The 21,441-nt window shown below is 37.3% G+C and overlaps 1 protein-coding gene and 1 pseudogene across 1 annotated transcript; both read right to left on the reverse strand.

Annotated features, from left to right (window-relative positions):
• Positions 1 to 1,460: 1,460 nt before the first annotated feature.
• Positions 1,461 to 11,656, reverse strand: LOC141600664 (protein NUCLEAR FUSION DEFECTIVE 4-like; annotated as a pseudogene).
• A 2,949-nt stretch (positions 11,657 to 14,605) lies between these two features.
• Positions 14,606 to 19,020, reverse strand: LOC141599278 (cysteine desulfurase, mitochondrial). The gene is made up of 2 exons (XM_074419253.1): positions 18,250 to 19,020; positions 14,606 to 15,709 (listed from the first exon to the last, which is right to left on the reverse strand). Exons 1-2 carry the CDS (start codon positions 18,830 to 18,832, stop codon positions 14,928 to 14,930), a joined length of 1,365 nt encoding a protein of 454 aa, XP_074275354.1. The 5' UTR covers positions 18,833 to 19,020; the 3' UTR covers positions 14,606 to 14,927.
• Between the last annotated feature and the right edge of the window lie 2,421 nt (positions 19,021 to 21,441).

Raw genomic sequence — 21,441 nt, forward strand, 5'->3', positions numbered from 1 at the left:
TCCCTCAACTATTCATCTTTATCTTTCCCTTCCTCTTTCTTCCCTTCATCCCTTCCTCTTCCCTTGCCAAAAAGGCTTAGAAACAAATGTTAATCGGATCCAAGTTTTTTCCAATGTTCATTGCAAGATTTACTATTCATTAGTGAATAGTATCTACCTCCTAACACTTTTTATAAAGGTGTAAGAAGTTTAGTTCCTCGCCTTATCGTTCACATCCTTCCATTTCCCTTTCCCTGCCTCTTTTTGTGTCCCCTCATTCTCTTTTCCGACCTATATCCTTTTCCTCTTCTCCTTTTCCTCTCCTCCTACTATTTCTCCTCATCCCCTTACCCCTCCCTCCCCCTGATAATTACCCGCTTCACATTGTAGTCAAGGTCGGTTACGAGTCCGTCATCGACCATCTTTACAAGTTATTATCACCGTAATATGGCATCGACTTAGTGTTCTCGTGAAGGATAAGAATTTAGATGGCAATACACCTGCGCTTCTCTAGAGTAATATTTTGGTTTACATGTATCTCCTTGATAATAATAGATCTCTTGCTCGTGTAACTAATCATTTTAAAGAGACTTTTCTACATCTTGGTTCCCGATACTATGTGAATGGTCATTTGTTTACTCACCCTTTGTTCCAATCTATTTATAGTTTTTTTTCCCCTATTGATTTTATAATATTCCCTTTTTTTTTATGTCCAAAGTACTCTTTTAATGTTTTTAGCATCTCGAATGTATAGCATCTATAAGCGTAACTTTTTTACGATGACCATTTTTATTAGGCAACCATTTTCAATAGTCTACCATTTTTCATGTCACCATAAGCCTATCCAATAATCAGAAAAGGTAACAAAGAGATAAATTACATGATTTCAAATATTAACTACAAAGTAGACCCAAATAAAAACTTAACTTCAATTCAAACATATAGGCTACATTTTCTACATTCTCATTTCTCATCATACTTAAATTTCAAGTCAGTAGATAGCTTGGATTTATTCGTGAAATACCGAGTTATAAATCATTTATCGTGAGGAGTATATGTACCATATACGTGTAATTCAGGAGCATGAACCATCATTACATAAGCGATATAATGTATTTTTACAAAGGTAACAAGGAACTTTCATTATTGAATCATCTTAGAAACGAAATATTTAACTACCGCGCTTTAAAAAGTTGATGGATCTTGTTTTCCAGCTCGAACCTTTAAGAGCAAAGATTCAATACAATTCCTTGAGAAATATTTGACCCGCTATCATAAAGAACACCCAAAAAGACCTTTGCACCTACCCGGCTAGGAATGTCGTTTTTTTTGTTTAAATGTAAGTATATGTGTTAAAAAACAAATAAGATCAAATATACAAAGGGGTACATGAGTCAATTGGCCACAAGAGGCATTGACCTCATTTTTTCAGAGACACGACCATTAAGACAACAAATCCAACTATAACCAACAAAATCAAATTAATCTAATCCCATCAATTTCCTCATCTACATACAACGAAACACATCTTCAGCAAAAGAGCAATCCATTCACCTTCCTTCATCCTCCTCCCTCTTCCGTCTCCATTTACTTCAGTAATCTTGTATTTTGAAACCAGATCTGGTCTTTTTCTCCAAGGGGCAGTTTAATTCTATCACCAATTCTATGCTTTGCATTCTCGATTAATTGTTTCACAACTTTCTCGGGTCTATCAATGGCACCATCTATTTGAGCTTGATTTCGTTGGTTCCATATGCTATACATTCCTGCAACAACTATCATGGCTTGGATCCATCTTCAGAGCTTTGATCCTCATCTACCCATACACCATCTCAGGCTATTGGTATGTGCTATATTCAATCCCGTTTGATAATTCAGATCCTGTATAATTTTCAAATTTGAATTCACATTTTGAGAAGAGGTGATCCGGGTTTCCTCTTCTTTTGTACAGACTCACAGAGGCAACAGTAGGCCTCATCAAAACCCCTATCTTTTTAGTGCACAAACATGAGTCCCCGTTCTCTGCCAAAGTAGCATACTTGATGGTCATGTAGCTTGATGACACCACTTCCATCATTTCTCTACGCAAATTATTCGTTATTATATTTTCACACAGTTCAATAAAACTTATCTTTGAAATTTTAACTTTTATGATAATAAAGGAATTAAAATCTCTGATGAACTTAGGAGGCTTAAATCACTAAGTTGAAATCCCGAAACGACATTCTAGACCCTCGACATTATTAATTCCAAATCAATGCTCTGACATCGATACTTTCTAATCCGTAAGCGCTCTGAAAATATTAGGCACTAAAAAATATTAGACTAATTAACTCCTGAAAATCTCTTATGCTCTGCCTTCTACTTCAACAAGACAGGTTGAGGTAATATTCCATATACCCAAACATAAAGAATTGCCAATAACGACATCTACCGACGAACAATATTACTGTTATTTAAAATTAACTGTATGGCACAATCTCATCCCAGATCATACGCCTCAATTACATATTGTTGAACATATATTGTGATGGTCAGTTACTCGGGTTTCATGTACAGAAGTTCTAAATGATAAATAATTAACTACGGATATACAATGAACTTACAAGCAATAATGAGATTTTCCACGTAAGACATAGTGTCATCTGCCTCAATCTCATTTAGCAGCGAATAAAATTGATAAAATTTAATATATAAAACAGACAGACATGTTATAACCCATAATACCAAAAACGTGTCATCTTCCCTACCAGCCTTTTTACTTTAATGCTTTTCTGGTATTTGGGGGGTTCCGCCTAAGGTTCAGAAGGTGTTGAATTTTTGAAACAGATTAAGGTGAATACACGCATTTTAGCTCTTTGTTTTCTAATCCACTGTTTAATGCTGCTCTGTAATAAGCGTTTATAAATAGGCCATGATACCTAGAGCGTCAACCATAATACATAAATGACTCGCAAATTTATAAATAGGCCTAGCGAATAGATCTCCAAACCTAAGTTTGATGGGGTGAGATCAAAGCTGAAGTCCGTAAACGAAAGTCCCAAATGGACCGAATCTAAAAACAGATTGAAAAAACAACCTCGGAACCAACAATAGGAAACAATCTCAAAATCTAAGCTCGTTGGGGAGAGCTCTCGCTTAAGATCATAGACTACCAAATTTAAACTAAGTTTAGGAATCAACCTGTACATCAGAAGTCGGTGGTGTGTGCTTGTAGTTGATGATCGTAGATGCGTTGCACTTACATTGGGCAAATACAAATCTGCTCCACAACTTGTGCCATTGCCCATCGCCATATCTCAAAAGCGGACCTAGCGACGATTTTGGAGAACAATCTGGAAGAAACAAGGTTATCATTTGAAGACTAAATTAACATAACAATAATAAAACCTTTACGAAAAGAGGTGAGCATACCTCAAGATTGCTGCATAATTTTCCCTGAATCCAGCTGACTGAAAAAAAATGAGAACAATTAAGACAACCATTACAAATTATAACGGCTTCGAAGAATGGCAAAATTCCAAAAATAAATATACGATTAATTATATGGAAAACCAGCTATGACTAATCTGTTGGACACGAAAATGATTTAGAGATACAAAGTGGGTACTAAGCCCACATTTCATACAGTACGTTACCAAAGTAAAGCCTCGACATCAATTACATCATTTTGGAACACAAATACCCATGCTAACACTTAGCCATAAATGCCACACATAAACAACCTTATAAAACACAAACTAAACCAAAACTCGAATACCCAGCACAATCTCAACAACAATTGCGCAACACAATGCAAAAATGATCTCACATGAACAAAGTTTGCTTATTTAAGCAAAATTAAGTAAAACCTTCCTGAAGCCTAAAAAAATGATTTCATAACCCACCAAAAATGAGAAATAAAAATCTAGATCCTAAAGTAGGTGGGACAAAAAGTACACTTATCCACGAAATACCACAGTCTCGATATGTACCTGAAGCTCGTATAAAAGTGACCCGCAAGTTGTTTCAGCTAGTAAAAGCACGTCAGTTGGTGCACTCATCATATTTGGAAACACACCAGAGTTATAATCTGAAGCTACATTAACACGAAAGAAAACCAACCAGGGAAAAAAAGTCAGTCAACCTTGTACTCCCTCCGTCCCGGTCAATTGTTGTCCTTTCATTTTGGCACAAAGACTAAGGAAAGAGAAGAGGACCAATAAGTAAATGACATATGGAACAAATTGAATGAGAATGATCAAATTACTCATCAAGTTCATTCTTAAAATAGAAAGGAGAACAAATGACTGAGACACCCCAATATGGAAAAAGGACAACAAATGACCGGGACAGAGGGAGTACTTCTTTTGAAACTGAGTATTCTGTCTTTTAATTTTAGGAGGAGCCCTTTAGTGATCTGATAATAACAGCGAGCGAAAGCACACTATGAGGACTATCCACTTATATTCAAATTCATCAAAGCATTTTAAACACTTTAAAACACTATAAATTGAATAGCGGGAGAATCTAATAGGCAACTATTACGAAAGCCCGCTATTTGAATGATCATAGTTCTATTAGAATCAGTTTGACGATTTAGATTTGAATTGATTGCAGTACTGCTATTGATAGCAAATGCGAGGATGGAAGGACCATTTAACTTAGACCCAATGTTTTCTTTGAGTAAACCTAATAAACAAAACTAAGCAAATATTGCGCCAACACATATAAAACGTACAATTAAAATTATTCCAAAAATGCTCGATGGTCTGAACTTTCATCATCGTCATCGTAATAATCATCATCGATCAAAAATAATAATAAAGGGGGAATAAGCTAAAACCAATGATAAGATCGAAAACTAAGCATACCAGAATGCCGATGAACGGAATGAATCTGCCAATTTGAACCAGGCAACACCATCTTCGACTGAATCAACTTCTCCACATCCTATTTCATCAAATCAAAGAAACAAGACCTTAAAAAATCATCAAAACCTTTAAAAAATCAAATAGGGAAAACCTAACATTCAGAAATGGCATCTAAACCAATAAAAAATAAAACCAAGCCTCACTATTAGATATCACAAGAACGGCGCCATCGTTCTAATAATCAGAAATGGCAAACAAAATTACCTTTCGATTAACCGATCATATTAACAAAACAAAATCAAATAATTAAATAATCAGAAATGGCAGTGAATCGTTCTAATAATCAGAAATGGCGCCATCGTTCTAATAATCAGAAATGGCAGTGAATCGAAAAATTCACCAAAACAAAATCAAATAATTAATCGAAAGATTAACCGATCATATTAACAAACATTAATGGTAAACAAAATTACCTTTCGATTCGACACCTTCGTTGACTTTCTTAAAGTATTAGGTTTCCATTTCATCTTTTGGGTAGCAGAGCAGGAGATATGGATAAGGTGTGGTGAATGTAGAAGGAGCACATGGGGAAAGATAAGAAAGGGGAAAAGGAGTGGTTGTGGAAAGTGCACATAGAAATGATAGAAAGGAAAAAAAAGGGGTGTGGTTGTGAAGACTGAAGAGGAACACCGAGGAGGGATAACAACCATTTGGGCTTGATAAGAATAAGGAATGATGAGGATAATGTAGAATGTAACGTGAGCCAGTCAAGCCCAAATCGTTGAGTTCCTAAACCCGCACAAAGCAGCCCAACCCAATCTCGTATCACTATTCATTAGTGAATAGTAACTTGGAGCATACACATTTAAGGTAAGGTGTAGATATTTGAAATAATAATAATAAAACATTAGTTTTTTTTACTTTTAATTACATATATAATTAAAAAGTAAATATTATAAATTTTTTGTAACCTTTAATAATAAAATAATAATTAAAATAACTTAATTTTTATAGTTGTGTCAATATAATTAATACTCCCTCAATTTCCTATTATCTTCCCTCTTTCCTTTTTTACACTAATTTGATTATCTTTCCTCTTTCCTTTTTTTGGTAACTTTCATTCTTTTTTTTATTATTTTATCTCTCCTATAAATTTTACCACTTACACTACTTTATTCATTTTTTATTAAGGATTTTTCTATCCTATGCCCACTAGGCATAGAAAAAGAAACCCAAAAAGGAAAGAATTAATGATGTTTATATGGGAAATTGCAATATCCTATCACTTTGCAAGAAAAACATCATTAATTCTTTTCTTTTTGGGCTTCTTATCCTATGTCTAGTGGGCATAGAATAGAAAAACCGTTTTATTAATTATTCATTCTTTATTATTTTCTCTTTCCTATAAATTTTACCACTTACACTACTTTATTCATTTTTTATTAGTTTTCTTATTTATTGTGCCAATTTAGTGTGATTAAGATACTAATATTAAATATGTTTTAATTTTTTAAAAAAATATTTTATCGATTTAAAAATAGTGTAAAAAAGGCGTTGGACACTATTTGTTTTCCCGTATTCTGATCACATCCGATCTGTAACCCAACTCGTAACTCATATGACCCAACCTGTATTCTGAACCGACTAGTGACCTGGCTTATGACCCCACTCGTTCGACCGGTTTGACAGGTCTACCAACATCCGTACAGCATGTGAGCTCAACCTTATATAAAAAGTTTAGTGAAAAATATTTATTGACGCACCTAAAATTAATTTAATGTGATCATAATACCCGGGATTTGTCTGATAAATCATAATTCAATAAAATAAAAGCATTTCTTTGACAATATTAATTAGGATTGGTCCTCCCCAAATAACAAAAGTTACTTTAAAAAAAATTATTACATGTATTTATTCCCAGGAAAAAAAAATTATTTTACATCTACTTTCTTGTATACTGGTTTCGAAGAGATTTTAATTAGGAATAGAATAATTTTTATTTTTTGTTAAAATAACGTTTTTTTCCCTAAATAAAATCTAAATTTATTAAAAGTTTGATATCATACAACGTAATTATTATACGTAATCAATGTCATTAAATTAGGAAATAATTTTAGCAGTATATCATTTTGTTTTGTTTTAAGATGCTCTTATTTACCCATAAAATGACATGTCATATTTGGTGAAATTATATAATGTCATGTCAACAGTAACTTAGAGGATTAATATATTATATTATATTATATTATATTATATTATATTATATTATATTATATTATATTATATTATATTATATTATATTATATTATATTATATTATAGAGTCTAGTGGAAATAATATAATTTGATTAAATATTAATTTTAATGAAAATATAATAGAAGAACTGAATTTTGATATTAGTTTTCTTATTTAGTGAATGAACATAATTATCATCAGTTTGCTTTTTTCAAAATAAACATTTTGGCGGGAAAATGGTAGAAATTACCTATTCCTTTAGTAAATAGGGTATGCACAAATCAGTGAGATAATTTCTTATTTCCGGAACAAAAGTTCCTAGATGTACATAGTAAGATTTGCCATACATGTTCACTACATTCCACTATTTCGCAGTTGAAGCTCTGTTTGGAACCTCGGATATCTCGGCCTTAGCCACGACCACCATGCCTTGTTCTCTAAAATTTTTATATATATCACCTTTGTAAAACTTCCGAGTCCTAAGAACCGAAATAAAAGAAACTAATGACCCGAATAATGTAGCGCCTGTAATAATTAGAAAAGAAATCTTGTAACAATTAGCACCTATACATTTCAAATCTTGTCCTTGTTTTCATGTTAATCCCTTTGCATCTAACTGCCTTAATCCCTCTTGTTCATAAAATTTTCCGGTGATTATGACATTAAACACGTAAGATCCAATCGGGGTAGCCACGGCCCCAAAATTAAAGAGTGTGGAGTATTGTAATATGTAATTCGTATATTTCATATATTCGATTATTCAGTTGTGATAATTACAAAGATACAAGACTAACATATAGACATAATGTATATCGTATATACGGAAGTAAATCAATCTTAACAGCTAGATAATAAAGTAAGGCAGGCAATGGAAGATTGTTGCCTATTATGCACTTATAGAACCGTTGGAATGGGCTTGGCTAGCCGTTGGGTTGGATATCGTATTACCTCCCCTCAAGTTGGTGCGTGGATGTTTGAGACGCCCAACTTGGACAGTACGCATTCAAGGTTGTCTGGCTAAGAGCCTTCGTAAGTATATAGGCTAGCTGAGATTTTGTGTGGACGTAGCTTGGTTTGATAATGCCATTGAGGATTTCGTTCCGAATGAAATGACAATCGACTTCGATGTGTTTGGTGCGCTCGTGGAAGACGAGGTTTCGAGCGATGTAGAGTGCCGATTGATTGTCACATAGAAGATCAATTGGTTTATAGGTGATGCCGAGAAAAGATAAGATACCTTTTAGCCATTTAAGTTCGCACACCGTGTAGGCCATTGCTCGATATTCTGCTTCGGCGGAGGATTTGGACACCGCATTTTGTTTCTTGGTTTTCCATGAGATAGATGTGCTACCAAGAAACACAATATAGTGGGGCACGTGGCGTAATCTGCGTCGCAATAGGCGTGCAAATGAAGATCATTGCCCGAGCGAAGTAAGAGACCTTGGCCCGGATTATTTTTAATGTATCGAACCACCTGAATAGTTGCGTTCAAGTGATAGTGAGATATACCAACCGGCCGACCAGTCTTCGATAAGGTTGAGAGTCAGCGAGGATAGCCGAGCTCGAGGTGGCCAAGTGATGGTTTGACTCCATGGGAACCGAGTGAGGTTTGGATCCTAGCAAACCGGTTTCGGTTAAGATATTGAGGTCGTACTTTCGTTGAGAGATGAAAAGCCCACTTGATTTGCGTGCGATTTCCAAACCGAGGAAGTATTTTAAGTGGCCGAGGTCTCTCATATGAAAGCACTTGTTGAGATACTCTTTAAATTGATCGATCATGGACGGTTGGTTCCCACAAATAACGAGATCATCCATGTAGATAAGGACATGGACTTCGGTGTCGGATTTTGTAAGAGAGAATAAGGAGTGATCATAGGGGCATTGTTTGAAGTCGTATTGAAGTAGAGCAGAGGCAAGCTTGGCATACCAGCAGCGGGGGGCTTGTCGAAATCCATAAAGAGATTTTCGGAGGCGACAAACCTGATCCTTAGTGGCTGTGCTGTACCCGGGAGGCTGTTTCATGTATACCTCTTCGTCGAGATCACCATGGAAGAATGCGTTGTGAACATCCATTTGGTGAATAACCCATTTCCTTGCGGCGACAATGGTGAGGAGGGTTCGTACCGTGACCATTTTGACATTTGGAGCGAATGTTTCTTGAAAATCGACTCCTTCGATTTACCGGTTCCCCATTACTACTAATAGAGCTTTATTCTTTCGATTGTACCATCGGCATGGTATTTAATTTTATATACCCACTTCGAGCATATCGCCTTCTTGTGTGGCGGGAGAGTTTCAAGAGTCCATGTTTTATTTCTTTCAAGTGCGTCGATCTCGTTTCGCATTGCTTCCTGCCATTGTGGAACCTGTATTGCATCTTTAAAAGAGATTGGCTCGTGATTGTCTGCTAGAAATGATTTATGGTTAGTGGAAAATTTGGAGTAATTGATAAAATGAGAGATCGGATATTTTGTACCTGACGATGATGTTGATGCGGTGAGAACATGTGTCGAGGGCTTAATGGGTGGGCGAACAAAACCGTTTAGACGAGAACTTGGTATTTTGGTACGGTGCCCTTTTCCCATGGGCTTGAGTTCGGGGTTGGATGTGGGTGTCGTGTTGTCGGGGGAAGAGTGGGTAGTGTCGTTGGGGATGGTGGTTGTCGAGTTGGTGGAGGGCGGAGGTGGGATATCGAGGGTGGTGTCATGATGGGCAGTAGTAATGGTATTGGTTGTCGGGTTAGGTGTCGGGATGATAATTTGTTCAATGGGGGCAAGGGATTCCTCGAGATTCAAAGGGGTAGGAATTGGTTCGTCATGTATATTCAACGAGACATATAAGAATTCATGTTCAACAAATATGACATCGCGTGAGGAAAGTAAGAGCCGGTGTCTAGGTCGTATACTTTCCAACCCTTTTTCCCAAAGAGATATCCTAAAAAGACGCATTTGCGCCCTCGAGGGGCAAATTTGTCACAGGAACGATTGATGTTGCAGGCATAGCAAAGACAACCAAAGGTTTGAATATGGCTCATAGGACGGGGTTTTTGAAAGAGAATTTCGTACGGAATCTTTCCTTTATGTATAGAACTCGGAGTTTGATTTATGAGATATACCGCAGCGAGAATACATTTACCCCAAAAGAGGATACGTAAACTTGCTTGAAAAAGATACTACGCTATAAGGAGGTGGTCGAAAATCTCTGAAATGATGGCGTAAACCAAAGGCCAATTCGCACCAAAGCAAAAACCGAGGATCACCGAGGCCGCGTATAGCGAGTTGGGGACTCCAAAGGCTATAAGGAGGTGGCCTATGCATGAGACGTGTAGGACTAGAGTCATCATCATAGGACGCGGGAACTTGTACTTGGCTAGGACAACCTCAAAGGCAAACCCTGATACAACTCGACCTAGGTAGTTCCATATGCTCATTAGAGAGACAAATATGGTTATGCTTTTCGGAGGGTATCAGACCCTATTTGACCGAGGATGTGAATGGATGTTAGGGTCCCGCACTCTCGCCTATGCCACATGTTATGAAGAGGATCAACATGTCGATGCTAAACAGCGCTTGGAGTATGGTGTAGTCATCTCCTCTGTTTGGTGGGCTGAATATGTTTGCAAGGCAAGATTCGCGGTTCTCTTTGTCGTCCTTGAAGGCTTCAACCGGTGCTGGTTTTGTAGTCTCTTGAATGATAACCTCAAGACTTGAAACACTCTCAAGAAGCTCATCGTTTCTCCTTCGTTGACCCACGAGATGGTGTTCTTCCTTCGCAACAATTGCGAAGGGGAGGATTAGGAGAAGCACGACAATAGAAACGCTTGCATAGTACTCGACCCTGGTGAAACTAACCCTAATTTGTACTACAATCAAAGCCATGAGAAAATCGGCTAAAGCGAGGGATATATAGAGAAGATTATAGAATACCTTGACCTCATTTTGTTGATGGACAACCTTCAAAACCCGTACAGTTCGAAGAAAGACGATCCATACAACTGTAGGAAGCCAAGCAACGAAGAGAATGAAAGCTTTAGCGTCCTTACCATAGAATGCATGGTAAAGTTGTGTAAGTATTGCTCCGTTTAAACCGATGAAACCCTTCAAAAGCCCTAACACAATTCCTCTGCTTTTAGGAAAGTTGTTTACACGAGTGACTAAAGCTCTTGTGCTTGCGAAAGTTTGAGTGTTCGCCCATACGTAAGTGTACAAACACATTTGCTAGACATGAACACGCTAGACAGGAACACGCTTGAGATGACCTGAGACAGCAAGCCAAATCATGAAATAGCCGAAGTTCATGACGGCTCCAATAGCAAGGACTACCCATGGGGATGTGACTTCGTTGATGAGGGCGGATATAACACCGACATTCCCACCCATGTCCTTGAAGAAACTAAGAAGATTTAGAGTTGATTGATCATAACCCATCACGGACTTTAACTCGTTCGAGTACAAGCCAAAGAGGTAGCCGGCTCTAGCCACCACCATGACTAAGGTTGACGCAAACACCATGAACCATCTACCAAGGATCACCTGTAACCCAAACCGACTCACGTTTGTACAACCACTCTTTGATACGGTGAAAGCCATAATCTCAAAGTCTTTTTTTTTTTTTGTTTCGAAATTAAGCACCATAGCTTCCTGATATATATGCAACTGCTTAGTAGAGTGGGAGACTAATTGAGTTTGTGGCCGAAGTGGAAGACCTAAGCAATTCACATCAGTCAATGTACAAGAAGCGTGAGACGGCAAAGTCTCGCTCTAAGCCTCTAAATTCCACAACAATCATAAAAAAGAAGGGAAATAATTAAACCTACAAAATCTCCAAATACAAAATATGTCATTCCTTTGATTAATTATGACATCCATTATATAGCACTATGGTATAAAATATAGGTTGCGAGTCTACAATACTGCATCACTCACATTCTGGCCTACAATGAAGCGTCCAATTGTCGTACACATTTCCGAGTATTGAGTGTTGTACACGGGTACACGAGGGAATAAGAAGAGTTTGAGTAACTTACATCATTACTAATTTATAAAGGTTTTGGAGATGGAAGCGGACACATTTTCATCGAGGTGGTATCGACTGCACTTAAGACACCACACACACGATCGAGTTGGAGCGATCAATTTCAAAATTACAAGTGAAACGGCTATCGAATACCATATTACCATAGAAACAGTAACACTATAGCATGAGGTATGGAACTGGAATTGGAAATTTTTCCAAAGACAATAATACACACGGCTCTTACACTTTCTATATGACATATAGTACACATTAGCATCATGAGGTAATGTGTACCTCATGAGGTTAGGTTCAAATTCCGCAAATTTTTGATTAAGACGGATATAACCGTTTTAAACAAAAGACGGGTCAAATAAATGGATAGGACAAAAGCAAAATGTCTAGGAAATGATAAAAATCTTGTCTCGTCTATCTGAAGTAGTATTTGACACGTTTTATCCTTAAGACGGACATGACTGTCTTAAGGAAGACCAGTTGTTTTAATTTTAAGCATGAAAATGTGAAGTGCTTCATAAAAAGGATAATTAGTGGTTTATTTAAAGTAGGGTGCGTGGAAAAGAAGGAAGAAGTCAAGAACCAATTTTTTTTTTTTTTTCCTACAATAGTCCCGAGTTATTTGGGATCGTCTGACGTGAATCGTGTAGCTAAGGGATAGAGAAAAAGGAGACAAGAAAGCACTTATACCTTATCAACACATCATACAACATTAATGGTGTGACAGTAATATTAACTGCAGTAATTAGGGAAGACTGATGAATTGATGATGCTGTCATACAGGAAAACTCTCACAAAGAATGGTTAGCAGGATTAGAGAAGGAACACAATTCCTTGTGACGGAGCAATATAATCATTTTATGATAAATTCACTATTACTCCGTATATGATAAGTAATAATTCTTGGACGATTTCTTATCATAAATGTATCACATTTTCTCCGTTGCAAGGTAGTAAAATAACAGCAATCTTGAACTGAAGTGTAGTTCAAGACTTGGAGGGTAAAAAGAAGGAAAAGAAACAGTAGTATAAGTTTCATGTGCTTCGAGAGTTACTTGCAATTTTTCGTTCTTTCTAAGAATGATGAATTCTTTTTCATTCATATTGTTCCATGACGTAAAAAGGTAGCAGGTGTAACCATACTCACAGTAAGAATCACGAGTATAAATATATATACAGGAACATTTACAGGACTGATTTGCAAAAAGTTGAGCCGGCAGCACGGCCAGGCCGAGCCATCCAGTGATGTTGGCCAACCTTACCCTCTGTTTATTCATACATTCTTTTGAAAGGGATCCCTAAATTTGATATAGTTTTAAAAATGACGAATCTTGGCTGATTTAAGAAATTGTATGCGATCCATTGCAGCAACGTATGAAGATTGAAGGGTCCTGAGAGCATTAATCTTCCATATAATTTTTTAATCTCATATATATAGAACAGAAACGAAACTCACACCGGTCACGACTCTGTTTTTGTAAACATTCAGTCCTCCTTTACATGAAAATATCATTTCTTCACGAAACAGGAGATGCTGACACCGATAATGACTCTGTTTTTGTAAATACTGATTCCTTAGAATCAAGTGCATTTATTTCTCTGCAGGAGCCTTTCAATGGAGAGCCACACCGATCAGCCCTCATATCGTCTTACTGTTACTGGCTTGGTTAAAACGCTAAGGGAGTTCACGGTGGAAGACAACAACAAGAAGTCAAAAAGAAAGTAAACCACCGACAAAAACATCACTGTCCTCTTCCTTCCTATACGCATCCCATCCAAAATTCACAGAAATCAACAGGTAAGGAGAATTCATCAAAATCCCACCACAACCACTGACAGCATTTTTGCTATTCTATACGAAACAGGTGAAGTACACGAGAGACCCCATCTCTCAACACGGTCAATTGAACATTGTAATCAATAGCAACGTTCAGCAGGTCTTACATATGCTACCGCGTTATTAAATCAAGGTCACAACACCCAATAAACTTTGGCAAACAGGATTTAAATACTTACATGGTTCATAATGATCACCAACAACCGCGGAGGTGTAAAGCTTCCTAGTTCGAAAGTCCAAACTGGAAGTTTCCAGTTTCCATGACACAGCATTTAAATACTTACACGGTTCATAATAACCACCATGAAGTTATCATATCTATCAACACTGCCTTCAATAATCACTTGGTTAAGATGGGTGCACTCTAATTCACACTAAAAATCTACCAGAATGTTCCATGGTGAAATTCTGCATCCTCACTCCAAATTACAGCACCTAGTTCAAAGGAAATCATGCCTCGAAGTTTATCGTGGAAAAGAGGCGCAATGATAGCACAGTTTAGAAGGATGCGACGGGCACTTGCTCAAGCTCAGTTCAAATCATGGAGTATAAGTAACATAACTGGCAACTAAATGCCAAGTTCATTGAAAATAAAGGCCAAAACAAAACAATCAAGACACATTTTATTGATTTTAATGAGATTCACATTTTCACCAAAAAAAAAAAAGACACATTTTATTGCTGCCAAAATTCATACGTTTTGTAATAGAAACCCAGTCATTTACATACTAGGATACGTGTAAACAGTAAACACGCTTATCTAATGCTTGGTTTCAAAAAGTTTACAACGTGAAGCTCCTCACCTAACATAATAGGCAGTCAGAATATACAAAAGACATAACGTACCAAACCAAACATACCAAACTACAAGCTGGCAAATGTATTACATAATGTAAAAAGAAACAGTACAAAGACAATTCCTTAAAACCATACCGAAGCTCAAATTCAGAGATTACCCGATTCCATTTACCCTGTTGGTGGAGGTCCATACAACATCAGTGCTGTGACCATTGAATGCTCTTAATATCAATACCTTCTTTATACATCTCATAAAGGGGACTCATCTCCCTCAACTTCTGAACCTGCTTCGTCGTCAGCGCAACCGCCCTATCAATCTCCTCCTCAGTCGTAAACCTCCCAATCCCGAACCTAATCGAAGTATGCGCCATCTCCTCATCCACCCCAAGCGCCCTCAACACATACGACGGCTCCAAACTAGCACTAGTACACGCACTCCCACTCGACACTGCCACCTCCTTCAACCCCATCAACATACTTTCCCCTTCCACAAATCGAAACGACAAGTTCAAATTCCCAGCGTACCTCCTCTCCTCACTCCCGTTCACCACTACCGCATCAACCTTCTCTCTAATCCCCTTCAATAGCCTCTCTTGCAAACCTTTGATCCTCTTCTCATCATACTCCATCTCCCTGGCCGCAATCTCACACGCAGCCCCAAACCCGACTACCAACGGAGTCGGCACTGTACCGCTCCGAATCCCCCTCTCTTGCCCACCTCCGTTCATCTGAGGCTCCACCCGAACCCGCGGCCTTCTACGAATGTACAAGGCTCCAACCCCCTTAGGCCCATATATCTTGTGCCCGCTCAACGACATTAGACTGATATTCATCTTGTCAACATCGATCTCCACCTTACCGAGGGCCTGGGCAGCATCGGTATGGAAGGGAATCTTATGCTCCTTGCAAATCTGGCCTATTTCTTCCATGGGTTGTATCACTCCAATCTCATTATTAACCATCATGACGGAGACCAGCCCTGTCAATAGAAGTAGTAAATAATATTAACAACAGCACTTACTAAACTCTATTTCAAGTGTTCTTCCCACTTTTTCAAAATACGTGACAGCTTGTTTGGAACCTCGTAATTAATTTTGAAATTCAGATTTAGCCTAAACTCATTGTTAGCCAATCCTAAATATGTGGATTTAAATTTAGTCAAAAAACATCACCCATTTAAAATGACTCCTTTCGCCTTCTTATTTTCAAATACCAGACAATCTCTTAGCCTACATCATTCCGATACTGCACAAAATCCAATCACTCAAACAACTCCGTCTTCTCTCTTCTACCTAAAGTCTTCTTGCACCTTTTTTTTTCTTATAGGAGTCAATGTCGGTATTGTACTTGGTGGCGAAGCTCTCTAAGATTTGAAAACAAATTAATTCTAAGGTTTTCTACAATTGGTTTAGGTCTCCTTACGCTTGCTTATCATTATGAAATTTCTCACATTATAATAGGTGCTAATTGAACTGAATATGACACATTTTAAAGCAATAAACTGAATACTCTGATACTCTTTTCCCAACTAACAAAACCGAATGCCTGAAACAACATAATTGCAGATTCCCAAACACCTTAACCGAATTCTACATCTAAAATGCAACACTTCACTCTCCAAAAATCCAACTTCACCCATCTAAAATGACTGCTCTTGCCCCTTCTTATTTTCAAATACCAGACTACCTCTTTACCTACAGCATTCAGATACAGCACAAAGTTCAATCACTCAATCAAACAACTCCATCTCCTCGCTAATCCCTTCTGTTTCCATTTTTCTCTTTCGGGAATCGAAGTCTTTTCGCACTTGATGGTGAATCTTTCTAGCATTAAATTTAGTCAAGACAATTAGCATTAATTTTTAAATTCAAATATAGCCCAAATTAATTATTACCCAATCCAGGTATTTAGATTTCAATTTAGTCAAAAATCTTAACTACACCCATTTAAAATCACTCCTCTCCCCCCCTTCTTATTTTCAAATACCAGACTATCTCTTTGCCTACATCATTCCAGTACTGCACAGAACTCAATCACTCAAACAAACAACTCCATCGTCTCTCTCCTCACTAATCCCTTTTGTATCCATTTTTTCCCCTTTCGGAAATCAAAGTCCTTATTGCATTGGTGGAAACTCTCTTAATATTTGTAAACAAATTGTCTCCTTAATATGCTAAACTTTTACGCCACTTCTAAGATACACTTAATTGGTGTTAATTGACCTGAATGCAATACATTTCAAAGCGATCAATTGAATACTCCCAACACTTTTTTCCCATACTAATAAAACCGCAAAAGTGGTAATTAGGCCCCTTAACTCTGATCAATTGTGAAATTAGGCCCCATAACTTTTATTTGGAGCAATCAAGCCCCTTAAGTTTCATCAAAAGTGAAATTCAGCCCCATTTTTTAAATTTACACAAGAATTTTAATTAAAAACAATTTATATTGGTATTAAATAATTTATTAAATAACTAAAAATTACTAATTGCAACTTTACGAATTTTTACATAATTTATTAATCATTGAAGAACATTTTTACATACATATTTGGTAAATTATTTATAATTTATATAACATTCATACATATATAATAAATTGTCTATATATTATAAAATTCAAAATAAAATAATTCTCAATATTTAATATAAATATAAAAGTTCTAAAATTATAAAAAATATATTTTATATTTGATAAATTGTATTAAAAGTGATATTAATATAAGAATTTGGTGAAAATTATGAAAATGGGGTTGAATTTCACTTTTGGTGAAACTTAAGGGGTTTGATTGCTCCAAATAAAACTTATGGGGCCTAATTTCACAATTGAACAGAGTTAAGGGGCCTAATTACCACTTTCGCGCTAATAAAACCAAATGCCTGAAACACAATTATTGCAGATTCCCAAACCCCTCAAGTCCTCAACTAAACTGTACATCTGAATTGCAACATCTGAATCGTACATCTGATTCCCGAATACCTCAACTGAATTGTACACCTGCAGATTCCCATACTAATACATCCGAATTGTACACCTCAACCGAATTGATTCCTTATCTTAATTTTAGGATTTTCTATAATTGGTTCACGTTTCTTCCCGTATGCTAATCGTTACTCCATTTCTAACATTAAAGGTTCAAATTGAACTGAATATGACACATTTTAAAGCGATAAATTGAATACTCCGATCCTCTTTTCCCAAACTAATTGAACTAAATACCTGAAATAGGATTACTGCAGTTCCCAAACACCTAATCTAAATCTGAAACGCAACATTTAACTCTCCAAAATTAAAATGGGAATACCATCAGTGAATCACTTATACGACTCCTCAATTTCCGTCTCAAAGAGAGACAGGGGTAACAAATGACTGAGACAACAAAGGGAATACCATCAGAAACCGGGATAGGGACAAACAAAGGTAAACAAATGACCGAGACCACAAGAGGAAATACCAACAGAAACAGGGACGGGGATAAAAAAAAAGGTAAACAAATGACCGAGACGACTTTTTGATTACCAGTATCGGGTCGAATAGCATCCTTAAGCTGATCAACATCAATCAACCCATCCTGCTTAACAGGCAAATACGTAACCTCAAACCCTTGCTGCTGCAAATGCCGACACGAATCAAGAACACACTTATGTTCCGTCTGAGTAGTAATCACATGTTTTTTCGTACCGGAATGAAACCGCATAATCCCCTTAACAGAGATATTATTAGACTCAGTAGCGCCAGAGGTAAAAATAATCTCTTTCGCGGAGGCGTTAACGAGGGAAGCGACTTGAGCGCGAGCCGATTCGACAGCGGATTCGGATTCCCACCCGTAAAGGTGGGTCCGACTGTGTGGGTTACCGTATTGGGAAAGGTAGTAAGGGAGCATGGCGTCTAGGACACGTGGATCGACGGGAGTGGTTGCTTGCATGTCTAGGTAGAGCGGGCGGCCTGAGAGTTGGACGCCTTTGACGTTTATGGGTGAGTCTGGCGGTGGTGGTGGGTCGAGTACGGTGGCGGCGGCGGCGGTGGAGAAGGGGCGGGGGTGGGGGTGGGGGCGGGTTAGGGTTTGGCGGAAATGGCGGATTAGTTGATTTGAGATTCTCATGCTTTGGGATTTTCGGAAATTAGGGTTTTGGGAGGGAAGAACAAGTCAGATATTGGGGGAATGATTATGAAGAAGGAAGAGAGAATAGAGATTTGGGAAATTAGGGCCACGTCATACTAGGATCGAGCGCTTCTCTACCACAAAGTCCAAAACTCCACGAGTCACGACTGCAACGTATACTCCGTAGTCTAGAGGTGGCAATCGGATCAAGTTGGGTCGGCTCATATCGGGGTAGCCAACTCTTTTGGGTTGGGGTTCGGATCATTATCGGGTCGGATATTTTGGGTCAACTGATGTATCGGCCGGGTCGTGTCGGGTTGGGTTTGAGACGGGTTATTTCGGGTAAAATGTTGTATCAGGCTGGATCCGATTACTTTACCACATTACTTCAATTTTTTACCATTACATTTAGTTTTTAACCATTATTTGGTTTAATTACTTTATTAGTAAGTCAAACATATCAATCTAAATATAAAGTTATTTTTATTTTGATCAATATTAAGCTTAATAATTGTCGGTTCATCAATTTAATCGGGTGAGTATCAGGCTGGTAATATCGGTCGGGTCTGGGTCGGGTTCGAATCACTAATCATCGGATCATGTCGGGTTACGAGTTGTCATCTGGTTGGGTCGGGTCGGTTTCGGGCCACTGATCATCGGGTCGGTTTTCCCCCAATATCTGGCTCATTATTTGGTTTAATTACTTCATGTCGGGTTATGGGTCATTATCGGCCTATCGGGTCAGGACGGGTCGATTTCGAATTGTAATATTCTTAGGTTCTGTCAGGTCGGGTTTGCTCGGGTACGTGTCGGGCATACTTCCGAGCTCTACTCCGTACTTCGTATTAGTTAGGCATTTACTCATTGGTTAACTTGATGAATGATGCCGCAGATTTCCATTTAAGACGAAAGTATCCGTCTTTAAGTTAAAACGGGACAAATAATCACCCTCTTGTATAGTTAAGACAAAAGTCTTTTTATTCCCCAAGTATTTTTGTTATATCACTAAAACTTGGGAGAGACGATATTTTAATAAGTTATTGAGAGATCATTTCGTACATTTTTATTTGTATTTCGTGACCCTTTTGTTATTGATCGTGACATAGTAATTTCGTACTTATTTACATGATAAATGTACCCATTTTATCTTTAATCATGATTTGTACCTGTTCTATTACCTTTAGTACTACTTTTTCTTAAAATTGTAAAATAGTCTTTCAATATGCTTATTGAGATACCGTCTCTCAGGAGACCTACTCGGTGGAGCTAGGGGGCTAGCAGGGGCGTTCGGCCCCCAGACGGATAAAATTTTCGGAATTTTTAGCTAAAATTTCCGAAATTTTTTCGAGTATACCTTATTTCATTAGCACTTTACCCCTCCAAAAATTTGAATCGTGGCTCCGTCACTGAGTATTTTTTTTTATTTTTTTTTGTGTTGACCAGGAGTATTCCTTACCGATAACCGGGGCAATTTCCTGCGGGATACTGAAGACAATTTAATGGATTGACCCCTTCAAAGTTTGGCCTTTTTCATTCGCAAGAGTCAAAAATCGAATCGCTGACTACTTATTTAAGATATGAGAGCCTTTACCACTCACATCAGCCAACTTTAGTATCGCCAAGTAATTTGTGTTAAAATGGTTCATCTTCACTAGTGTGCAAAATGGATTCAAATTATGAGAAGGATATCTACAAGTAGTTTACTTGAAAGATTATTCAAAGGAGTACAATGAAGTCATAAACAAGTTTAATGAGGAAAAATAATTGTATCATGATATAATTAACTGGAATCAATTAAATATTTACCCCTTGAAAAAGCAGTAAAGATCCTCTGTTCTACTTTTGTATCCCATTATGTGTGCCACTCTACTCACATTTTGTCATATCACTTGTTGCAAAATAAAATATTGTATTAATTTGTTGATGTGGTAAAAGGTGATTGGAGTGGCACACACATTGGGACATCAAATGGGACAGAGGATCCCCACTCTTGAAAAAGATTCATTAATCTTTGTATGTCTTATTTCATCCATAAATACGGAGTATTAACTTTCGGTTATAAAATAGTGCAAAACAACGAACGAAATAAGAAATCACATTTTTTTCCAAAACGATTTGTGACCCAGTTATCAATGCACAAATACTATCCTACAACCAGTTGTATAACATTGTACAACCACCTCAAAGTTGTTGAGCTCTTAGACAAAGTTGTTGAGCTATTTTACAAGTTATTGAGTTATTTTACAAAGTTATTGAGCTTAATAATTATTCTGTTAAGCTCAATAACTTTGAATCATATCTCGATAATTTTGTTAGTAGAACTCGATAACTTTATAACAAAGCTCAACTACATTAAATAAGTTGTATATACAACCAGTTGTATAATACATTAACTGTTATCAATGAGGGTGACTCATAACTTAATTCTCATACAGCATTTTCCTGAGGTTTCCTACCGGATATCAGTAGACCATATTTAAGAAAATATGTAATTTTTGCGCATTTTGACAGGTGTTATTGTTGATCAGTTAATATGGATCTCTAAGTTAAAGATTTGCTTTTGGGAAACAAACCAAAGATCCCTTGTTCAAGCACAAAGCTCCAAAAAA

Source organism: Silene latifolia, chromosome 9, assembly GCF_048544455.1.
Source record: "Silene latifolia isolate original U9 population chromosome 9, ASM4854445v1, whole genome shotgun sequence".
In the NCBI taxonomy this organism is placed as follows: domain Eukaryota; kingdom Viridiplantae; phylum Streptophyta; class Magnoliopsida; order Caryophyllales; family Caryophyllaceae; genus Silene; species Silene latifolia.